General features: G+C 34.2%; 1 protein-coding gene across 1 annotated transcript in view; it reads right to left on the reverse strand.

Annotated features, from left to right (window-relative positions):
• The window catches only part of Dmd (dystrophin), a 2,373,110-nt gene that overhangs the window by 1,629,311 nt on the left and 720,956 nt on the right, over positions 1 to 22,843 (reverse strand). Inside the window, exons 8-9 of the mRNA XM_017795501.2 lie at positions 21,982 to 22,163; positions 20,745 to 20,876 (exon numbers count right to left, since the gene is read on the reverse strand). Coding sequence (XP_017650990.1) covers positions 20,745 to 20,876; positions 21,982 to 22,163 — 314 coding nt within the window. The remainder of the gene's footprint in view (positions 1 to 20,744; positions 20,877 to 21,981; positions 22,164 to 22,843) is intronic.

The following is a 22,843-nucleotide window of genomic DNA, read 5'->3' on the forward strand; positions in this document are numbered from 1 at the left end:
AATTAATCAATACATTTTCAAAGTATGAAACTCTAGGACAAATACAAGGACCCACAAATAGCACAATAAGTAGACCAGTAGAGTGGCACAATGCACTGGAATGACATTTTCCCCAACAAAATATCAAGTGTCTTTTGGAAATTAATTATCAAGCAAGATTCTCAATGACCAAAAGAAAGAAGAGCCAGGAACTCTATGAAAGTGTAGAGTATAATATGTATTAATCTTTATCTTATCTTTTGTGCATTTAAAGCTTTATTTGTAAAATTTGGATGCCCACTTCTCTTTCAATCCTTTTGCTTAGATGTAATAAAAATTAGACATTTTTATTTCTTTATAACTCACTGGATTATGAAAGTACTCAATTGTGATTTTACTGGAATTCTGTCACTCATCCAAATATCCCAGCCTGGGAGCTGGAGACCATCACTGAATAATATTTTAGGCTATCTTTAGGAAATTGTTATTTGAATATCTTGGAAAGAGAATACAAGCTATGGTGTGTGTAGAAAAGTTGACTATTCAAAAAGGACCAGAGTAGACAATGTAGTTACAAAATCCAGTGTTTCTACCACTTCCCTACTGTATAGTATCTTTGGGCTTAGATACAAATGATCTTACCCCTGGTTCTTGATGAGAGCTAGTCTTGGTCCAGGCCATTGGTATATTTTTATCTACTTTGCTATAGTGATGTGCTCAGAGAAGACATATCATCTGAGCAATTGCAGAATGGAGAAAATCAAACCTTTTGGCTTACTATCTGTGGAATATATGTCCTTTGTACCCATTTGATTAAAAAAAAAAAAAAACAGGAGTTTGCATGACTTGGTGAGAGCGGCCAGGCTTTATCAAAATGAGAATTAATAGATGATAGGGTTGAGAGATTAGTAAAGGAGTCTTATCCTACTCCATAATAAACCTGTATCAAATCCCTGAGCAAACACTGAACTTATTATTCACTGAATCTATAAATTATCTCTGTGTCTTTTTTAGTTTTGATACCAGCAGCATTCTGAACCATACAAAACATAATACACTTTAATGCTCTTCATCAACTTAATAAATGTTTAAATAATCAACAATCATTTTTAAATGTACTCATAGCCTTTTCAGTGTCAAATGTTCTGATTTCAAATTCGGTACTCAATTGCTCAGTTCACCAAATGTCGTTAATTGCTCATAGTCAAAAAGCATTATCATTAATGACACTGATCCTACTATCAATGAAATGACAAAACTTCGAATTGGTTCAGTTGTTCAACAAAGTGAAATTTTTAGACAAGTTGTATTATTGTAATACAATCAGGATGTCAAATGGGAATTTAATTTACTAGGTTTTTTGTTTTTCTGTTTTACAGGCTGGCTATAAAATTGAAATATTTAATAAAATTACTTCTCCCTTCCATAAAAAGAAAAAAAAAAGAAAAGGCAAAAACCTTATGGATTTCTTACAAATATGAAATATCATTGCAATTATCAGTTGATGGATTTCACTTCAATTATTCTTAATAATTACCAGGTGCCCAGCCCTAACCCTTAAGTTTTTTAAATTGTCATTAATTTTCACTGCATTTCATTTATTTTCTGATCGCCTGACTTATATAGTATCTATCATTACAATGTTTATATTTTCCTTCATTTTGAATCAACTGAGAAGAATGAATATACTTGTTTTTGTAAACATAACCCTGCACTTACTACAGCAATATTTTATGTCAGTTTATTACAGAGGTCAACAGGATAGATGCTGTTGTCAAATTGTATATATTCAAACGTGGACCCAGCCATTTTTCATCTAAATGACTGTAGGCAGATTTCTTAATCATTGTCAATTTCTTCAAAGATAAAATGCATACAGTACTCTGATCTACATAAGATTGTTTTCTAAGTTTATTTAATGCTTGAAAAACATGAATAACAATATTTTCATATAATTATTATCAATTTTACACTATGATTATTTGTGATCATAGATATTATCAGCACTATTTTATCTTTGTTTAGAATATAATTCGTCTACAGTTTGGATTATTGAGTTCTGGCTTTTAAACATTTGGTAATATAACTCTTTGGTAGGGCACTAGACAATCCTTTGTGAAGTCTCATGTTCCATCCCCAGCACCACAAATAATCAAGATTTGAATCATTTTATTATTTGTACTGAGGAGTATTACACTCGATTGTGAGATTCAGTCTGTGATATTTTTAAAGAATCATTCATTTCAGTGAAATATTAGAGGAAATTTAAAGTGAACACTTTATTTTCAATAAAATACAGTACAAATTTCAATACAACACTAGGTTGAACTGACTGAATTAATGAGATGCCTGATTGACTCTGAAATTCAGATCCTATATCAAGATACCAAAAAGAAGACAACTTCATGGTGTCTGGATGTTTGCTTTTTGACTCAGCCAAGTTTGTGTTTTCTTCTTTCCACTTATTTACCTCCTAGTTATTTCTGTATCACCCTGCATGAATTCCTTCTGCACGTTTTTCTCCTTTAATCAATAAATAATAATTTCCCACCATACCTAATGGTTTTGCAATGAAAGTAGCAAGCACTCTTAAGGCAGCAAGGATCCCTGTGACTCACTTCATTCTGTCTCTTTAAATATAAGCTTGCTTCCATGGATATAGAAATGTCATTTACCAAAACTATGACCTAACTATAACACTGCCATTCTTCCCTGAACCTATCTGAACCGCATAAAAATTCCTGTTACATGTTTTTCTACTTCATAAAAACTTTTCTGATTATCTGGTCATGGACCATTGTAGGCTGGCTGCATAAACTGCACCTGTTTGAGCCCCATGAACCAGCATGTTTACAAACTTTCAGACCCCCAAAGTTAACAAGAAAGATAAAACTCATGAATTAAATACAAGGTAGCACATTTCTCCATGTGGTCTTTATCCTTTCATATGCAGATTTTCTATTAATATAAAGTTGCTGATATCAATAATTTATAGTTAGAAAAAGATGTAAAACTGTTACAACAGTCAAATATTTTAGAATCTGTTTCTAAAGCACTGGAAAATTTATTAGGGTCATGGGTGGTTGTTCCCTTAAATAATCATGTTCTGTCAACTCTCTTCTAGAATATATATTATAATGGGATAAATTGGCATAAAATCAAATGTTTTGCAGCTATTTATTAAAATAATATGGTTTAAATATCTATTACTTTTCTAGACTCAGTCTTTCCCTCTTGCAGTTTTCACCCATTAGAAGAAAACACCAGCAAATATTGTAATGTGACAAGATAAAAATGCAAACTTGGAGACAGGACATAGAGCAGCAGTGACCATATATTATATAAGATAGTAGTCCAGGTTTTCTGAATCCAGTAGTGATCACGTATTAAATATGGTAGTCTGGATTTTCTGAAGCAAATGTTCAGGCAGGATGCTATGTGATTTATTTGGGAAGCAGACTAGAAGGAAATGGGAAGTATATTTGTAATGGCCCTGAGTGGGAAGCACACTTGGCTCACAAGGAGCAAAGTTGCAGCCTAGAATACCTGTAAGAAATAATGGGGTAAAAGGTAAGAAAGAAGAATACCTACTGAACATACCATGCAAGAAGTTTGGATTTTCTATTGAATGTAAAGGAAAAACATTTGAATATTTGGAAATATTTCTAACAACTTGATAACCTCTTGGTCATAAGTTCTTCATGGGAAGTAACAGGTTGACTCATACTAAAATTATTATCACTTGTTCCATGATAGTTGCACTGTTGAACATGAATTATTTATTATGATCATGGATTGTAGGTTTGTGAAAGAAATAAAAGCTAATATTGAGCCAGGCGTGGTGGCGCATGTTTTTAATCCCAGCACTGGGGAGGCTGAGGCAGGTGGGTCTTTGTGAGTTCGAGACCAGCCTGGTCTACATAGTGAGTTCCAGCACAGCTGGGGCTATAAGGAGACCCTGTCTCCAAAAGACAAAAAAAAAAGCTAATATCGAAAAGTGACTACATACAGTAGGTGAGCGGGATAGTAAGTCATGAGTCCATGAATAAGTTTCTTTTACTTTACAACTTCTCTCAATAACTATTCTTTGCTTGGATATTACTTCCAATAGGGTTCATTATCCCCCTAAACCTATTATTGAAAATTAGGGTGTTTCTTTTGAAAAGTAAAATATTCAAATGTTATATAATTATGGTGCTTAGTTTGGGCAAGTTAATTTATCAGCGTATGTGACACTTACTAAATAATATGTAGATGGTAACATATTCAAACACCAGTTCCTAACCTGTACAGTGTGATACATTAGTAAATTTTCAATGAGAATTGTCTTACCCTACCAAATAATTTTATTATACTTCTTAGAACTTAATACTCGTGAGACATCTATTAATTGAATGGAGAAATGTATAAAGATATATCTATTAGGAAGCTATTGAGATTTATTGCTTCAATTTTAAAGGGACAGTGAGCAATAATAATTTCTTTCTTTAAAAATTAAGAGTATAAAATCGATTTAGTAACCTATTAAGATTACCATCAAAATTTGAGTGTTATCAAAGCAGAAAGTAAAATGTCATCACACATACACATGAAAATCTGAATTTATATACTTCATCACATTAAGAGGAATTTGGGTAATGTATGTAGTAAACATATGCATATATTTCAAAATTGGCTTGAGTACATAATAAATTTTGACTCCTATTTCTGTTGATCAAAGTAAGGAAGTCATCACAAAAGGAAAAATACTGGCTCATAAATAGCATTTAGAACAGAATAAAAATCCTATATGAGTGACTGAGATTATTAATTATATATCTCTGTTTCAATATGTATATAAATATCTATGCAATGCATAGTTATATCTCATATGCTTTACAAGCCTCCTTTTAACTAACTTTATAACATGAATATCAGTATATCTCAATAGAATGGATTTTTTAATTTTTCTGTTGTTTCATTAAATATATTTATCCTGAGTTTCAAAAGTCTCTTGGAGTTTAATATGGAGAGTACAAACATGATTAAGATGTTTTGTATGAAATGCACAAAAATTCAGTAAAACTATACATTGAAACATTGACATTTTAATAAGTTTTCAAATGTATCATGATTGTACATATCAGATTATTCTTTACACAAATTTCTAGATGTGTGAATTTGTACCTGAAATTTAAAATATTTTATTATTGTGATTTATTAGGAAATATGTCACAAAATGTTGGTATCAACTTAGTATGCTATAACCCTACTTATAGCCCTAGATGTTTCCTATTTGATAGGTAAAAATTATTTCCTTACTTTATATAGTTTACCTTTCATTACTAAGTAGATAGAATATCTCTTCATATGCTCATTAACATATTTCACTTTTCACTTCTTCATTTTCTGACTTTCTAGTGATGTGTTCCAGCTTAACGTAGTGATTTTCTAGAGTTATTTATATGTGAAGGCTATAATTTGCATCTCCAAAATGTCACACATAATTCTTCTAATTCTTTCCTTGACTTTCAACTTTGTGATTTCTTTTTCTACTGAGTCTGAATTACTTATTAAGAAAATATGGTACATATACACATCAGTGCACTCAACTTTGTAATTTTTATTCTATACATTCTAGCTTATACATGATATCATGTGATTATCTTACTAAATATCTTCTACTCAATATGTCACTATAACAATAGACTATAAGGAAGTAGAAATGAAAAGTCTTCTGAGAACTAAATATTTTATTTCACATTCATTTCTGGACTCTAGGATCAAGTGGGAAAAGAGCAATAAGTAAGTTAATGGTAAAATTATAGTTCTAATATACTTGCTCCTGAGCTATTTGAAGTATCAAATAGTTAAATATACTTTAATCACTAGGCTCACATGATATATAAATGATGAAATAGGAGTAGAATAATCCATGAGCACATTGTATTTCTAATTTTATTAATGATCTGGGTTTTCTATTGAAATTAGTTTTTGAGGTATTATAAAGTAAAATTTAATGCTTCACAAAGAGATCCACATATTATAGGAAGCAGATAATTGCCACTGGATTTAGCAATATGACCCATGATACAGAAATTTTACTAAAGGAGTCCTTTTATAATGATAATCTTTCAGTCAAAACATTTCCTAGGGACATGTTACAGTGAAGACAAAATGTACTATGATTTTTAAATTACACGAAGATCCCATAGAAGCCTAATCAACATTTTTGCAAATGTTCCAGTAAGTACATTTTTGGAAGCAATTTCATTGTTGTATATAACCCTGGTCACTGTCATCATTGTAATATAAGTAACTGAAATACTAAAAAAAAACAAATATTAAAATACTAAAACTTCAAGTCTGCATTAGATAAAAGTAGTGGAAGAACTTGAATTTTTATATTTGAATTAGCCAATAAGGAAATAAGGAATCACATAATTCTACCATATCATCAACAATTCTTTCAAGGACAATTACTGTCCACAGTGAATTGTTTGAATACTTTATAACTTAAAGATTAATTATTACATCCCTACAATTTTTATCCTGTGTGAAATGCATTATATAAACTATATTTACATGCTGACTTCATCATACTTCTAAATTAATCACTCTTAAATAAGATGATACTTCAAATAATTTCTCTTTTTCTTTCAAATTAACAACAGGTAGTGGTAAAGTTTAAAAGATAGTAACATGCATTTGTCAGTAGATTTGGGACTCGCCTACATTGAATTTTCTACATGTATCATGTTGTACTGTGTAATAAATTATTCTGACAAATCCATCATTACTCAATGTTTGCAATGATATTATTTGTTGGCAAAGGCCACAATATGTAAGTATCTGTGCTGATGGAACCATATAGCAAGGATCATAATTAAACACGGCAATCACACATTTTAGGAAATACAACTATATACTTTCAACCAGCTTACATACATCATTTTTAATGTTTCCAAATGTTGAGTAGAGTTTCATTAAAAATAAGGTTAATAATTTTACTTAAGAAATCATGAATAAACATACTAAAATGTTTTCTAAAGACAGATTGTAATAAAAGTCAAAGTATGACAAACACAAACAAAATCACTCAATAGCAGTAAAAATTAGAGTTTAATTATAAAAATGGAAAATGTGGTAAATTACCTGCATTTTAGTCCTAGGTAAAATAGACAAAATTCAGGATACCAGAATGCTCTAAAAATATTTTTACTATAGGACTGTAATTATGTGATTTAGTGTCTCTTGGCTTCAGTCTCTTAACCTTTAAATTTAAGAATGTAAAAGTTGTTCTACCTACATAACACTCTTGGAAATGAGTAACATGAATTGCTCCAAAATGAATTTGAAATCTTTTTTATATTGGCTAATGATTGGTCAGCTATTGCAGGATTCTACAATGTAATATATATGCAATCTGTCATAGAGAAGGGCAGTCTCAAACTCCTAATTAATCCGGGGCCTTGTAATTTAAAACCATATAGACACTTAAAAACAATCACTAATAATTAGAGCACAGTTTATAAAATGCCTGTTAACCAATGGAGTAGCGACATTATTCTCAACTGATCTGTGTTTCTCCTAACAATCTTGTACATTATGATAGATGATATGTGTACTAGTGGCATTTCTGTTGCTATGACAAAATATGCTGACAAAAAGCAACTTACATGAGACAGGATTATTTTTAGTTCACAATTCCACTCCATCAGTGTGGGGAAGTTGCAGTACCAGGAAGTTGAAACTGTCAGTAAAATTACACCCACAGTAAAGAGCAAAGAGAGAATAAAAGCAAACTTTTTGCTTGCACTCAGATTGACTTCTCCACTTTTAAATAGTCCAAGATTGCCTACCTAGAGAATGATGCTGCCTACTCTGGGCTTCCCACATCAACTCAGAAAAGCAAGACCATCGGGGCTGGAGAGAGAGCTCATTAGTTAAGAACACTGACTGTTTTTGCAGAAGACCTGGCTTTGAATTCCAGCACCCACATGGCAGCTAGCAACTGTCTATAACTCCAGTACCAAGGGATCTGACGGGCTCTTTTGCCTCCGCAGGCATTACATGACATGGGTGCACTTACCTACATGCAGGCATAACACTCATACACATAAATTTTTTTTTTTAAAAAAAGCAAGACAATCCCTCGCAGAAATATCCCAGGCCAACCTAATGTAGACATTGAGACTCTGTTCCCAGGTGATTTTCTGCTATTTCAAGTAGACAAAAACTATCACAACATATTTTAGAATGGATAAAATAAAATAAAACAGCTTATATTTTAAAGTAATTTTACAGTGTTATATTGACACTTCCCCATCAAGTTTTCAGTAAATATGCCACCTCGTTTTTTATATGGGTGGACATACAAAATTGGTAAAATTTAAACTATGTGACTTCCAAGACTTAGTCATAAAAGTAAATACAGTTTGCACTTAGACTTCGTTGGATCATATGCTATTCAAATCCATCCATCAATCTGTGAAAGAGCAAAGATAACACTGGGAGGCCATATGCAGGTGTGATCTGGCAGTTGCTCAGAATGAAACACAGCCTCAGCCATTCTCTTGTTACAGTTGCATGAGAAGTTGAAATCTGAGCCGAATTCCCAGTCAAGAGAGAAAATGACAAAATATCTAAATGCTGTTTTTCTAAATTCTCCAGTGTTTATGTGATTTGCTACTCAATAACATTTAATGAAGAGCAACATAAGTATGCCTGGTTACATAAGTAAGTAAAGCTGTATTGTACAGATGATCTAAATATTACACAGGTCCATCATGAGACAAAATGAATCACAAAGTAAGTAAAAAAATGAGTTTATTTGTGAATTCTAGCACCAAATCTTTATATGTGACCAAATATACTGATATAACTGCAAGAGTCAGGAAAGTGGAAAGGAACCAGGGAGGTAAAGGGAAAGAAGGAACCTAAGAGAGCACAGTAGAAGTCAGGTGTTACCAAGGGAGAAATTATAAAATGGGGAGAATTAAATGGGATGGGGAGAGGGGAGGGAACTCATGTGTGGTACTGTAAACAGAGCCAAATACACATGCCTGGAGAGGCCATAGGTCTTTGAGAAAACACCAAGACTGTCACATGCCTAAAAAAATGCAATTTTTTTTGTGCGTGTGTGTATAAAGAGGAAGAAGAGGATCAAGAGAGGAGGGCCACAGGAGACAGGTATTAATTATCAAGGGAGAAATGGGGAAAATGAGGATATTTTAACTGCAGAGGGCATGGAAGGAGGGTTAGACAGAGAAAGGGGGGAGAGATAAATAACACCTAGTGTAAAAAAAACTGATGAAATTATATTAGTCCAAAAAAGTACTGAAAAAATTACACAAAAAAATATATCTACATAAGTCCAAGTGTATATATTCCTGAAGGCTACATAACAAGAAACAGTGCCAGACAGGGGAAACCCTCCCTTTGAGTTATTGGCTAGGGTACTCCAAGAGACTCCCAAAATTATACAGGCTATTGCCACAGTTCTTGATTTACCCTCAAAACTTGAAAGTAAGACACTATTTCTGAAGACAGGACATACTTCAGACACAGGATATGGAACAATGGAGCTGGAGATGACCTGGAAGCCACCTCCCCTGAATGCTAGCTCTCATAGGTTTAGAGAGAAACAAACAACCTGCTAAGGGAAAACATCAATCGATGGTTCAACCCCAGCTTTAAGGGCTAGTAACCACAATGATGATAGGCACAGAAAGCTACATTGGGGCAGTAGTGGTACTTTTATCTTTGGGTTAATCAACCACTACCTAATTGGACTTAAAGCCCACACAATGGGAGGGAACTCAAGTGTGGTACTGTAAACAGAGTGAAATACATATGGCTGGAGAGGCCATAGATCTTTGAAAAAACCCAAGACTGTCACATCCCTAAACAAATACATTTTTTTCTGTGTGTGTACAAAATATGGACCTTTTATTTGCAGAGAAGTATCCCAATCATCACTCATCAAGGATGCTTCTTTTGCAACAGATTGAGATTATCACAGAGTTCCAGAACTGGTCATACAAACAGATTGTTGGGAATTTCCCAAGCCCACAACTACAATGCAACCTCTACTCCTAAGGCTCATGGAACATAGTGGAACAAATAGTAGAGGAAACTCTAATGCATCTCTCAACTCACATCAATGAAGCTCCATTATGCAACAGAGGGCCATGAAAACAAAAGAAAATAAATGGTCAATGCTTTGGGAATAAGAGTCTGAAGCTTATGGGTCCTTGGACAGGACCCTATATTACACATGCACCCAGGGCTCAGGGACCATTGCAGAAAAGGGGGTGAAAGATTATAAGAGCCAGGGAGGAGGTACATGTCCATATGAAAATAGAGTCCTTCAACTCCTAGGACCTTGATCATATGAACCTACAGCAATAGTGTCAGCATACACAAAAACCCATGCAAACTCAATCAGACAAAAAGCCAGCACAGAACTGTGGAAGTAAGTAGCATGCTCCAATCTTAGCTGAAGAACTATTGGCAGCTGATTACTGCTAATCTTCTTAAAGGGAGGTACTCTAGATAGGCTGACCAGACCTCCGTGGATGAACTTATACTGAAGGATGTCTGGGGACACTAACTTGACATGACAGGTCTTAACAAATAACAGAATGCATCAGATTCAGTGGGGGGAGGTATGGGAAGGTGCTACTGGGGTATGGCATATAAATATGTTTAGGGTGAGATGCACGAAATAAATAAAAATTGAATAAAAATTTACAGAAAGAGATGTGTCCAAATTTTAGCACATTTTCTTACTTGCTCAAAGATTTATTTGATTAGAACACATTAAAATAATGCTTGCTATTCATAACTTTAAGAAAATAAAAGTAATTAAGTGAGAGATATTTCATTCACTCTACCTAAGAAGATTCGACTCTTTAAATGCTGTAACACAGGCATTAGCACAGTTCCATACAATAATTCATTTACATTTATGAACCCATAGACCCATAATAGGTAGTGAATGTAAGCTATATATCTTTGTTTTATTGAAAGTGATTCCAATTTTGAAAAATCTCCATCTATATTTCTTGGACTATTTGATATATAAACAGAATAGAGATAAGAATTCTGGGTATATAAACTTGACTCGATAGGCCCTAACATTAAGAACAGAATGCAGGAAATCTTGTGGGAGGGGCTATAGGGGGTGCAAATAATGAAGGGAGTATAAATATGATTAAGATGAATTGAGTGAAATGCACAAAAATTAAATAAAAATATACATTAAAAATAAAAAGTAACAGTTCAACTGATGAAACATAAATAGAAAAGATAATGAAAGAGTGTTAAAAACAATTACGTGCCAACCCATGGAATAATCTAGAATGAATAAATAGATTCCTAATCATGTAAAATTTTCTATGACTAACTTACAGAGAAACAGAACGTCTTGAAAAAACTGATAAACTCCGGAGAGAAATCAAGAATCATAAAGCTGAATTGATATAGTGCCAATCTGCCTTCCAAATATTTATTTTTATGCCCATACATAAAGATACCTTTGTCTTAAACAAACTTCTTTTTGTCAATAAAGGAATCAAATGCAGAGATTTATGGTTGCTCAAGATACCATGAATAAGTAACAAAGTGCTCAACTCTCAACAGCACATTCATAACACCTCTTCTAAGACTCAAGGAATGATGATGGAAGAAGGTCAGGGAGAATTTAAGTGCTAGAAGATAAGAAGAAGAGCTATATAATGCTATATTATAGGCATGACACAATGTACTCCTGCTCTCACAGAAGCAGAGGCTGCTATCAGTGGGTCTGCAAAAGCTTGGGCCTTTCAACAGATAATTATAGATCTGGAAGGATTCCAAAAAGCCTTTACCCATAATTGCTGAAGTACAAGGTACTGATAGATTCTGGGTGAGGTCTAGATAGTGTCTTCAGTCAGTTAACTACTGATAAGCTCATCAGGATCCAATAAGTAGTTAAAAGTCCATGGTCAAACAGACAGCTTTTGTTAAACTTAGTGAAAAAAAATAAAACTATAGGCTTATATTCTTAATGAACACAGATGCAAAGATACCCAACAAAATACCTGAAAACCACATACAGACACACGTCAAAAAGACAATTCACCATGATCAAGTCAGCTTTATTCCAGAGATGCAGGGATGGTTCGACATACGTAAGTCAAAACATGTAATAAAACATATAAATGGACTGAAAGACAAAAACCACATGGTCATCTCAATAGATGCAGAAAAGGCCTTTGACAAAACACACCATGCATTCATGGTAAAAGTCCTTGAAGGACTTGGTCTGGAGGGAACATACTTCAACATAATTAAAGTAATATACAACAAACACATAGCCAGTGTAATTCTAAATGGAGAAAAACTGGAAGAATTCCTATTAAAAATCAGGAACCAGACAGGGCTGTCCACTATCTCCATTAATTTTCAATATAGTGCTTGAAACTCTTGTAAGAACAATAAGACAAGAGAAGAAAATTAAAGTAGTACTATTTGGAAAAGAAGATGTCAAATGATCTCTGTTGGCAGACCACATGACATTTTACATAAGAAATCCACAAAATTCCTCTAGAAAACTGTTAGAAATGAATACTACTTTCAGTAATGTGGCATGTTACAAAATCAACTTAGAAAAATCAGTAGCCTTTCTATATACAAATAACAAACAATCAGAAAAAGCATTCAAGGAAATGCTCCATTCACAATATCTCAAAAAATAAAATAAAATATTAAAGAATAAACATAATCAAAGACATTTAAGATCTCTACAATGAAGATTTCAAATCCTTAAAGAAAGAGATAGAGGAAGACACTAGGAGATGGAAAGAACTACCATGCTCATGGATTGGTAGAATCCATGTTGTGAAACTGACCATCTTACCAAAAGCAATTTATAGATTCAATGCAATCCCAATCAACATCCCTATGACATTCTTCACAGAGCTTGACAAAATCATCCTAAAATTCATATGAAATCACAAAAAACCTAGATAGCCAAATCAATCTTGGGTAAAAAGAACAATGCTGGGGGGATCACCATACCAGATCTCAGACTATATTACAGAGCTAGAATCACAAAAAACACAAAGTACTGGCACAAAAATAGACATGTAGATCAACAGACTACAAGAGAAGACCCAAACAAGAGTACATGATATTTCAGCCACCTGATATTTGACAAATGTGCTAAGAACACACAATGAAGGAAAGACAGCATCGTCAACAATTGGTGTTGGCAAAACTCGATTTTTACCCTCAGAAGAATGAAACTGAACCCTTGTCCTTTATCCTACACAAAAGTCAACTCCAAATGGACCAAATACCTCCATATTGGGGGAAGGGAAGTAACAAGAGGGGTGATGGTGGGGAAAAAGGAGGTCCTGGTGCTGGGGAAGGAGTAAGGAGGTCGGATTGGAGGAAAAACAGTAGAGATGAATGAATCTTTGGGCCTAGGGAACACAGAGGGAAATGTGATACTGCTGAAACCCCACGAGAAAGGCCCTACAGTGCCTAAACATTAGTGCAGATGTATATCTAGGGGATGTTTGGCAAGGAACACAATGCCAGACAGAAGAGACCTAACTTTGAGTGGTTGGGGAAAATTGTCCAGGAGACTCCAAAAATAACACAGACTATTTCCAAAGCTCCTGGTTATCTCCCAGAACTAGTAGATAATACCTAAAGACAGGACTCACTGCAGATACAGGTCTTGGAGGAATAGAGAAAAACCTGACTTGGAAGCCTTCTACTTGATGTTTAGCTCTCATAATACTAAATGATAATATGCTAACCGCTAAGGGAGAAAATCAATCAGTGTCCAACTCAGTCCTAAAGCCTAATAACCACAATGACAGGCTTGGCAAGCTACCTTTATTGTTACAGTAGTGTCATTGTTATCTTGGGGCAATCAATAGCTATCTACTTGGATTTAATGTTGTCTCAATGTGAGGGAAATCATGGGTGGCACTGTAAACTCAGCAAAATACACATGGCTGGAGAGGACTTGGATCCTAGAGAAAACCCTGTCTCTGTCATATCGCTAGACAGATGAAATCTCTTACCATATACTAAATATGGATCCTTATATTTAAATACACCACTCATCAAAGAAGCTTCTTTTTTGCAACAGATGGAGGCTACTTCAGAATTTCATAACTGGTCAGGCACAGAGAATATACATCTGAGAGATGCTCAGTCTTAGATGACACATCTGCATTTGAACCTCTATACCTAAGAGTCCTGTAACACAGCAGAATGAGGGGAAGAGATAAAGCTGATGCATCCCTCAACTCACACAGTATTATTAACCTAAGAATTTGTAGATCTCTATACAAGTCATGTCCAAAACATTTTAAATCAATTTACAACTCAGTAGATATTTTCCCATGAAAATATCAATCAAAATATAATAAAGGTTATCATTACAGACCAGATAATGTTACCTAACCCCTGATTATTTGATGTAATGAAATTCATTGCTATTTTTGAGTATATATATGTTCCTATATCATAGAAGATTCTTAATATACTTTACCTTATAAAAGCCTCTTTATAGTTCCATAAGATAGAAATTTTATAATACACATGAGGAAGCTGAGGACAGGAGAGCACAAAAATATTTTCTCAAGATTACATGGCTAGAAAGTGACAGGGTTTTAATCTAAAACTAATTTAGTCTAGTGTCACAATGTGATTTCCCTCCTCTTTGCTCAATTAGTGAATTTCTTTCTCTAGAAGTTATGCTTCTCTGAGTAATTATGGCTTCAGTGTAGGGTTCAGAAGTGTATGATTCCCTGCCCCTGAAGTATCAAGTGTATGTCTCTGCACCCTCACCTACATTCTAGATAATAGTGACAATCTAGCCTTAGGCACAAATATCAGATTCTAGGAGAGTTTAATACAAACTACTGGATGCTGATACAAAAATTATTTTTGTCTCTCCTATCTACTTTATAACAGAATATGATCTGATTCAGAAATAAGATTGTTCCCTTTGGCCAGATGACTCAAGCATGGTCAACATTTAATTTGTTAAGCCAATCACAGTGGTTAATTACACTTTCCTTTTTTGGTTTAGGCATGAGATATTCTTGTCTAATAAGATATATGAAAAAATATTCTTTGAGTAGTTTATGAAATATGTTCTTTCATGCCTAAAAGAGGCACACATTTTGCTTATGGTCAAAGCAAATTAATCAATACATAGTTTCAACATCTGCAAAGCTTCTTGGAAACTAAACACATATACATCATACATATATTCAAAATATCCATGTACTCCTATAACAAATACGAACAAAATAGTATTTATATGTAGGACATTTTTTGAGACTACTTCCTTCAATGTGTCATTCAAATCCATTGCCATTTAGGTAAGATGAGTCATATTCACAATGAGAATCCCTATGCAGCTGTTAGGAGGATGTGGGAAATATAGAAAAGAACAAGAGGCAAGGAGAAGGGAGAGGAAGTAAACTGAATAGGATAGATTTAAAACAACTACAGTAATCCCTCAGTACACATGGGGCTTGGTTACAGTATGCCCCACAGAAACAAAATCCGCAGAAGTTGAAATTCCTTATATAAAGTGGCACAATATTCATAAAGGACACATCTCATATGCTTCATATCACCTCTATAGTTAATATTAGTATTCATTACACTGTAAATGTTTTGTGAATAATTGTGATAGTATTTGGGTAGTGACAAAAATTTTATATGATCGGTACAGATATGTATATGACTTGATAATTCTGATCCAGAATTAATTGATTCCTTCATGCAGAATCTGCACACATGGAGAGCTGGTTGAGAGGGCAGGATCTATGTATAAGGAAGAGCATTATATTGGGAAAGATTGACATGTAATATTGATGTTGTTTGCCAGAAAGATCAAATAAAGTCTTGAAATCCAGAGTGAGGCACAAGACAGGAGACAATGCAGAAATTATACAAAGGAAGGATAAAGTGCAAGAGAGTTGAGGGAGGAGTCACACATTCCTAGATGGTTTCATTCATGAAATAATATATATGTCCAAAGTGACTAATGAACTTACAGGAAATGACAAGTTACATATTAATTTTTGGACATGAAGTTGTGGTAAAATATGTATGAGTGAATCTGTGTATGTGTGTGTGTGTGTGTGTGTGTGTGTGTGTGCGCGCGCGCGCGCACGCGCAAACTCCTCGTTAGTGAGCAAATGAAACTTTAGAACTGAACCAGTTCTGGGGTAGAGCTGAAGCTCCTCTGGGACACATGAATTGTGCCTGCTGGAACCTGATAGTGGCATAAACACACTTTTATAACGGGTCTGCATTTTTCTAGTGTATCAATATATAACTGACATTTTTAGATGACTAATATTATCCAATGAATCTCAGACTAACAGTATAATTTATGAATATTTTCCACCTAAATATTTTTGCTTTTATGAGTCAGTGTCTCCCTGTATTCCCTGCTGGCCTGGAACTTGCTATGTGGACCAGAATGGCCTGGATTTCAAAGAGAAATCTGTCTCTGCCTCTAAAGTACTGGGGTTAAAGTTGTGCACAACCATGCCTAGCCTTCCCAATCTTTTGAAAGAAAACACTGCTGTACTTACTCTCAAGTATAATTGTTTTTAAGAGTCCCATAAGTGTAGGTTTTGCTGTTTTCTCTCCTTTGTTATTTATTATAGGAGCCCATTTTTTTGGCAGTTGGAATGATTACTTTTGCAATATTTTACAGATCTATTCTATTATGGAGATGTTTCTCTATGATATTTCTATGTAGTTTATGCTAATTATCTCTATTTGAAATGCTCAATTTCTTCTTTTTTCTCAAATGCATAAATAATTATTTACCTGTTCTATCAGTGGTAAGTATACTCCCTAAAGGCTGACAGCTATTATTTATCACACAAAGAAGATGCCAAGGGAAGGATTTTTTTCTCAAATACTTTTCAGTATCTACTGATATTAAAAGAATAACGCATGGATGTAATGGTGGTAAGATGAACTGTCATTTGGTTGTTTGGGCCACTGGTTTTAAGAGGTGAAATATCACAGCTGACACTGAATTTGGATCACAGTTCTACAGGTTGCTCACTGCTTCAACAAATTATTCAAACTACTTAAATTTCCCTTAAAATGACTAATGTTATCATATCACAGATATATTTGAAGACTTTTAAAACCTGTGAATGTTAGTTAAAGAAGAAAAGTGCTTCTTTTGTTATGAATCCCTTTCATCATACATCATACAGAATTATAAGAACATAAGCAAAGAATGGATAACTTTCCCAAGCCTGACTCCTGGGCTTTGTGAGGCATAAAAGAAAAAGCACATTAGTTAGGGATCAATCAGAGGGCTTATTAAATTAATATTGCTTAAGCAGCATATAGTACATGAAGATAAACAAGCTCTTCTTAGGCACAAAAATATGGGGATTAGGTGAGTTTTTCCTGTTTTAATCCTCACACAAGGAAAGCTTCACAGTGCCCCTGGAAAGTCAATTGTCACATGCAGTAGAAAAGGAAGGACATAACCTGATGTTTGGAGACAACTGAGAGAAAGCTTTAGCCACAATGGAACCGATAACTTCAAATGAAGTAATTTAATGAAGAAATAGAAAGAAGAAAGAATTGACTGCATCTGTCTCATTATTGAATACTCGATCAATGCAGAGAAGAAAGGGTATGTGTCACATGTAAGCCACAATGACTGCTGAGTCATATCCTCATTTTCATAACGAGAGACCCAGAAAAGACTGTGAACAATGAAACAAGGTTTACTTGAGGACATATCACAGTATAAATACATATAAAATAGTTGAAAATGAACTTTAAATGGGGTTGTAATTAGAGACTGAAATTGTTAAAATATAGGTACAGTGGTTCTTCGTACACAGGTTGGATGGTGTTCAATTATATTGATAAGAGGGTGGATATACCGATAAAAGGAAGAGGTTTTTCTTCAGACTCCTGTGCTACGGGAGTTGGAAGAATAGAAAGACCCAGATAATGTGTACCATACAGAACAGAGGAAGAATAGAACTTCCTGAGTCCAGAGGCAATGAGAAATGTATTTCTCTGATGGTAGAAGCTATGGGAACTAAATAAAAGGCATATGACTCAGAAACAGAGAATTTTTTAAATTGAATTAATAAAGCATACTCTACAGCAGGTGGTTGACTAAAAAATTATTGTCTAAAATTCTATTGGCAAGAAGTTTATATAGGCAAGTTCCCAGCTGCCTGGACAACTTTGTTTTCTTATGGTCATCACCATCTCTGCCTCTTACAGTCCCTGCCCTCTCTTACTCATTGGTTCCTAGACAGGCTGACCAGGCTCCAGTGAATGAACTCACACTGAGGGACATCTGGGCACACAAACTTGACTCAATAGGTTTTAACATGTATGACAGAATGCGTGATATCTGGTGGGGGTCTATTGGAGGTGCAGATAGTGAGGTGACTTAAATGGGATTAAAATATATATATTTACTCATGTTACCTTCTCTTTTTTGGATTATGATACAGTGTATAAAATGCACAAAATTCAACAAAATATATTTTGCAAAAAGATGTTGTGGCTTATTTAAATACAAGTTTAGGAGTTGAATACCTATAGTTATCAAGGTCACAAAAATAAGAAGTGAGTATAGCTATAAAAAGGTTATCATTCAGCTATGACAGATGATTCAAGGAGGTTAAACTATGAGGTTAAGTCACTCAAATGTACGTATCTGTAGCTAGGTCAAAGTGCTGCAACTCAACAGCTTAGGCAAATTCTCCAGGTTTGAGATGTGTGAGAGGGACAGTTATCTGTTTGGTTCACTCTTCTAATGGGAAAGAAAATTCATGTATTCTTGGGTATCACTAAACACTTGCATAAAACCTGGTGGAATCCAATCCAACTGATTTTCAAGTTCACTGAAGTACCACAGAAACCACCTGTAGGGGGCAGTGCAGCCTCAATCCTCCAGAGACTTCGGTAAAAATTTTGGTAGCATGAAGACAAACTTATCAAACCTAACTATGTGTGACCTTATCTTCTGAAGGGCTTTCTTTAGTAACAGTCACAATACATCATTGCCCATCTCTTGCAATTTGTGCTGCCTCGTTTTTGAAAGATAAACGTTAGGTTTAGTCTAGTGGCTTCCATTAAATAAAACAAATTCAGCGAATATTTTATGACATATTATGTATTTAGTAATATTTAAAAAACGGCACAGTGAACACACTGAGCCTGCAAATTGTAAGCCCATTTACGATTACTTCATTAAGGAGTCATACCTGAGCAATGCCTCAGTGAGGTAGTAATGAGTTAAAAATGTGCTGCCAGAACAGGCATTAGAGAAAACACTCTGGAAAATGCAGCTCAATAAAGTGATAATGAGGGGAAAAGTCTTATATCTTTGTCTTGACCTACATTGCTTTGTTTCACAGAGTACCATCTATCACTTAAATCTTGGAGATTTCAGCTGGGATATGGTTAAAGCAGAGTCTAGAGGTGGGTGTGTGGAAAGAAGGGTGAATAAATTTAAACCTAAAATTGGGATAAAAATAGCACTCCCATCCCAGGGAGAAATGACATATGCCCTAAGTAATTGGTGACAGCATTACTGCTTAGTGATAATGAAGAAGGTCTTGAGTTTATACAACTAGTCTTTGTTAAACCTGGAATGGAAAATATGTTGAAGAAAATTAGACCAACATTTTACTTAGTCTAATTTACTCAGCATTGCAAGACACCAGGCTAGTGATATAGAACATATCTATGTCCCAAAATAGATGTTTCTTTAGGGGAAATGCTTTGTGGTTTAGAATGTTTAGCCTCATACATCACTTAACTGCCAAGTAAACTGCTAATTAAATAGATACCACTGTCTTGAAAAAAAAATCAGTGAGTGTCTCAAAATGTGTACCTTCAAATATATCAATAGGATGACTTCCATAATTACTAAATTACCATTCGTACTGCAGGTTTGCTAAAAGTCACTTCCTCTAGAACTTTTCAAACTGCTCCACTGAGCCATTTAAAGCTTTCTTCCAAAAATAAATTCTTGTCAGTTGAGCAATTGAAGTATACTTCATTTTCGTGCTCTCACATATAATACAGTGTATAATTTCTTATATATTGAGGTTTCCTATTATATAGGAAGAATAGAAACCTCCACTGGGAAGAGACTGCACGTAGAAAGTGTTAAAGACTATATGGAATCTGAGTTGGTTTAGTGCTACTTTTTCTTACAAATACTACCAAATTTGTTATATATAAACTGAAAATTACACGAGAGTCCGTGAAGCAGCTTGTGGTTGTATTCTACTTCAGTAGAATATATTTTTATAGAATGAATATATAATAAATAACATATCCTCAGAGTTTCATTTACTTAACAAATATCTAGGTATCTAGAAAAATCTCCCCAAATGGTACAGTCACTTTTATTTCTATTTTCACAAGTTTCAGAATTACATACATACTTTTAATGAAATTCATGTTCTTTACAAACACTGGTAGATATTCTAAAAGAGAATCTTATAATTATATCAGAAAAGTACAAGTCACTATGCTGAGAGTCCCCCTTGTGACAAATCAACATTTGTTAAACTTAGAGAGCTCTTAGCACAGCTGCTATGTGAGAGACTCTAGTAATACCATGAAAACAAAACATCTGAAGGACAAAAGAAGCACTGGGAAATTCAAACAAGCAAAAGAGACAAGGTTAGATCATCTTGAAATAATTTCTCTGGTCTGTAGAAAAGTAAATCTTGACAGACCTGTGAAGGAAAGGGGCTCCCTGTGGGATCAGAGGTGGCGACATAAGCAGCTTCTGTGTAGGCATAGCTCTTGAATCGAGGCTTGGGAGAGGAAGAAGTTCGCTCATAGCCCTGTGCTAGACTGACTGTGATCTGCAGAGGGAAGGGGAGGCACAAAACAGAGGATGGAGAGACATGGTCAGTAACTGGGAAGGCCTGCTTTCCAACACACGAGAAAACAACATTAAATGGAAAAGGTGAGACAAAGCAAATAATCTTATCAATAAGTGTTACTAAAATCTGACCTATTCTATGAATTGAGGCATTCATAACTTTGGTCATTGTGGAGAGCAGAAAAACTGAAAGGATAATGAGGGAGGGAGTTCAACACACAGGTTCCATAGGGATACAACCCCAGCGGTTATACGGCTTGGCACATTTCGATCTGGCAAAAACAGGCATCCAAAAGCAATTTCCTCTGAACCCAAAGTAAATAAAGCCAGAATTCATCAGGTCAGTACTGTGGTATGAGCTGAGGCTTTCATGAGCTAAAAATAGCTCAGTAGAATGCAAAAATTAGACCCAAGAACTTTCCATTCCTTCAGCAATTTTACTTAAGGCTTTTACATCATTGATTTTGTCCAAGGAAATAAAATACCCAGAATATTCACTGTTGAGAGTGAGAACAAATGAATTAATAGAATTCCTCTGCATTGTATGCTAAGATATAATAAACTATTTTATTGTATTTAGTTGGTAATAAATATATTTTAAAATACACCTTTCAAAATATTATATTGAATAATAAAAAAAACCTGTTAATTCATCAACAATTTGCCACCAAACACTAAAAATGCACTACTAAAGAAAGTAATTGTCTTTGCTTTCTCTCCAGTCTTTAAGGTCAATATGCATAAGATTTTCATTTATTTCATTTCACATTACACAATGGAAACAAAATATATTCTGTATTCTAATTGCCTGTAATATGGTACATACTAATCATAGAGTATTTTAGCAATGTTCTTTTAAAATAATATTGTATATCACACATGAAATTGAAAACGTTTATGTAGTCTTTATGTACACATGAATTCCTATGTAGATATATTTTATACAGTACTAAAACATGGAAATTCATCAATTATGTGTGTGCGTGTGTGTGTGTGTGTGTGTGTGTATGTGTGTGTGTGAAGTTAAGGCCTGTGAATGAATATAAAAATTGGAAACACCTTTCATATTAGTAATTCTATTTTACCTGCTGAGAATAATGCATCTGGTGATGTAATTGAAAGTGTTCTTCTCTAGTCACTTTTGATGGCCTGGGCAACATTTCCACTTCCTGGATGGCTTCAATGCTCACTTGTTGAGGCAAAACTTGAAAGAGTGATGTGATGTACATTAAAATGGACTTCTTATCTGGATAAGTGGTAGCAACATCTGTAAGCATATTAACAGCACACATCAATTTTTAGATTCTATATTTGAGACTCTGAAATGGTAATGAACAAATCAATGTTACAGGAAGAAGACAGATTAATGAGCACTCATTTGTCCATGAAAGTCCTCTAGAGACTAATTAGAACATGATAATCAGGCCTAAAATGTCCTTGCAATTTGGCAAACCAATGAGATGAGCACTAAAGTTTATTTCTTTTCCTTGGCCACATAAAATCTTCATTCTATAATACTTTTTTCTAAGTCAAATGGCCAAAACTCACCCATCTAAGTGAGGAGCTTTAATTAGGTAAGAAATATTTTTTTAAAAAAATAATTACATTTTCCTTTCCATGGAAAGTTATTTGGCTTGTTAATGGAAATAGCACATTCGTAATTAAATAGTTAAACCAAAGGGTTTGATAGTTTAAACCTCCTAATCAAACATTTTTCTGCTGTAAAAATACATACAGCACTAAACATCTCTGTCTTAAAATGAGTCATATATTTCCACAAGAATAAATGCAATGAAACAGCAATATACTATATGCATAATTATTTGTAATGTTCCTTAAGTATATTAAAATATTTCTTTACATTATGATGCCTCCATTAAAATAGCATTCCACTTTCCTTCACAGGTTTACAAGATACATATAGAAGTCTTGAACATAAGGTATTCC

Source organism: Nannospalax galili, unplaced genomic scaffold, assembly GCF_000622305.1.
Source record: "Nannospalax galili isolate Female #2095 unplaced genomic scaffold, S.galili_v1.0 scaffold7, whole genome shotgun sequence".
NCBI classification, from domain to species: Eukaryota; Metazoa; Chordata; class Mammalia; order Rodentia; family Spalacidae; genus Nannospalax; species Nannospalax galili.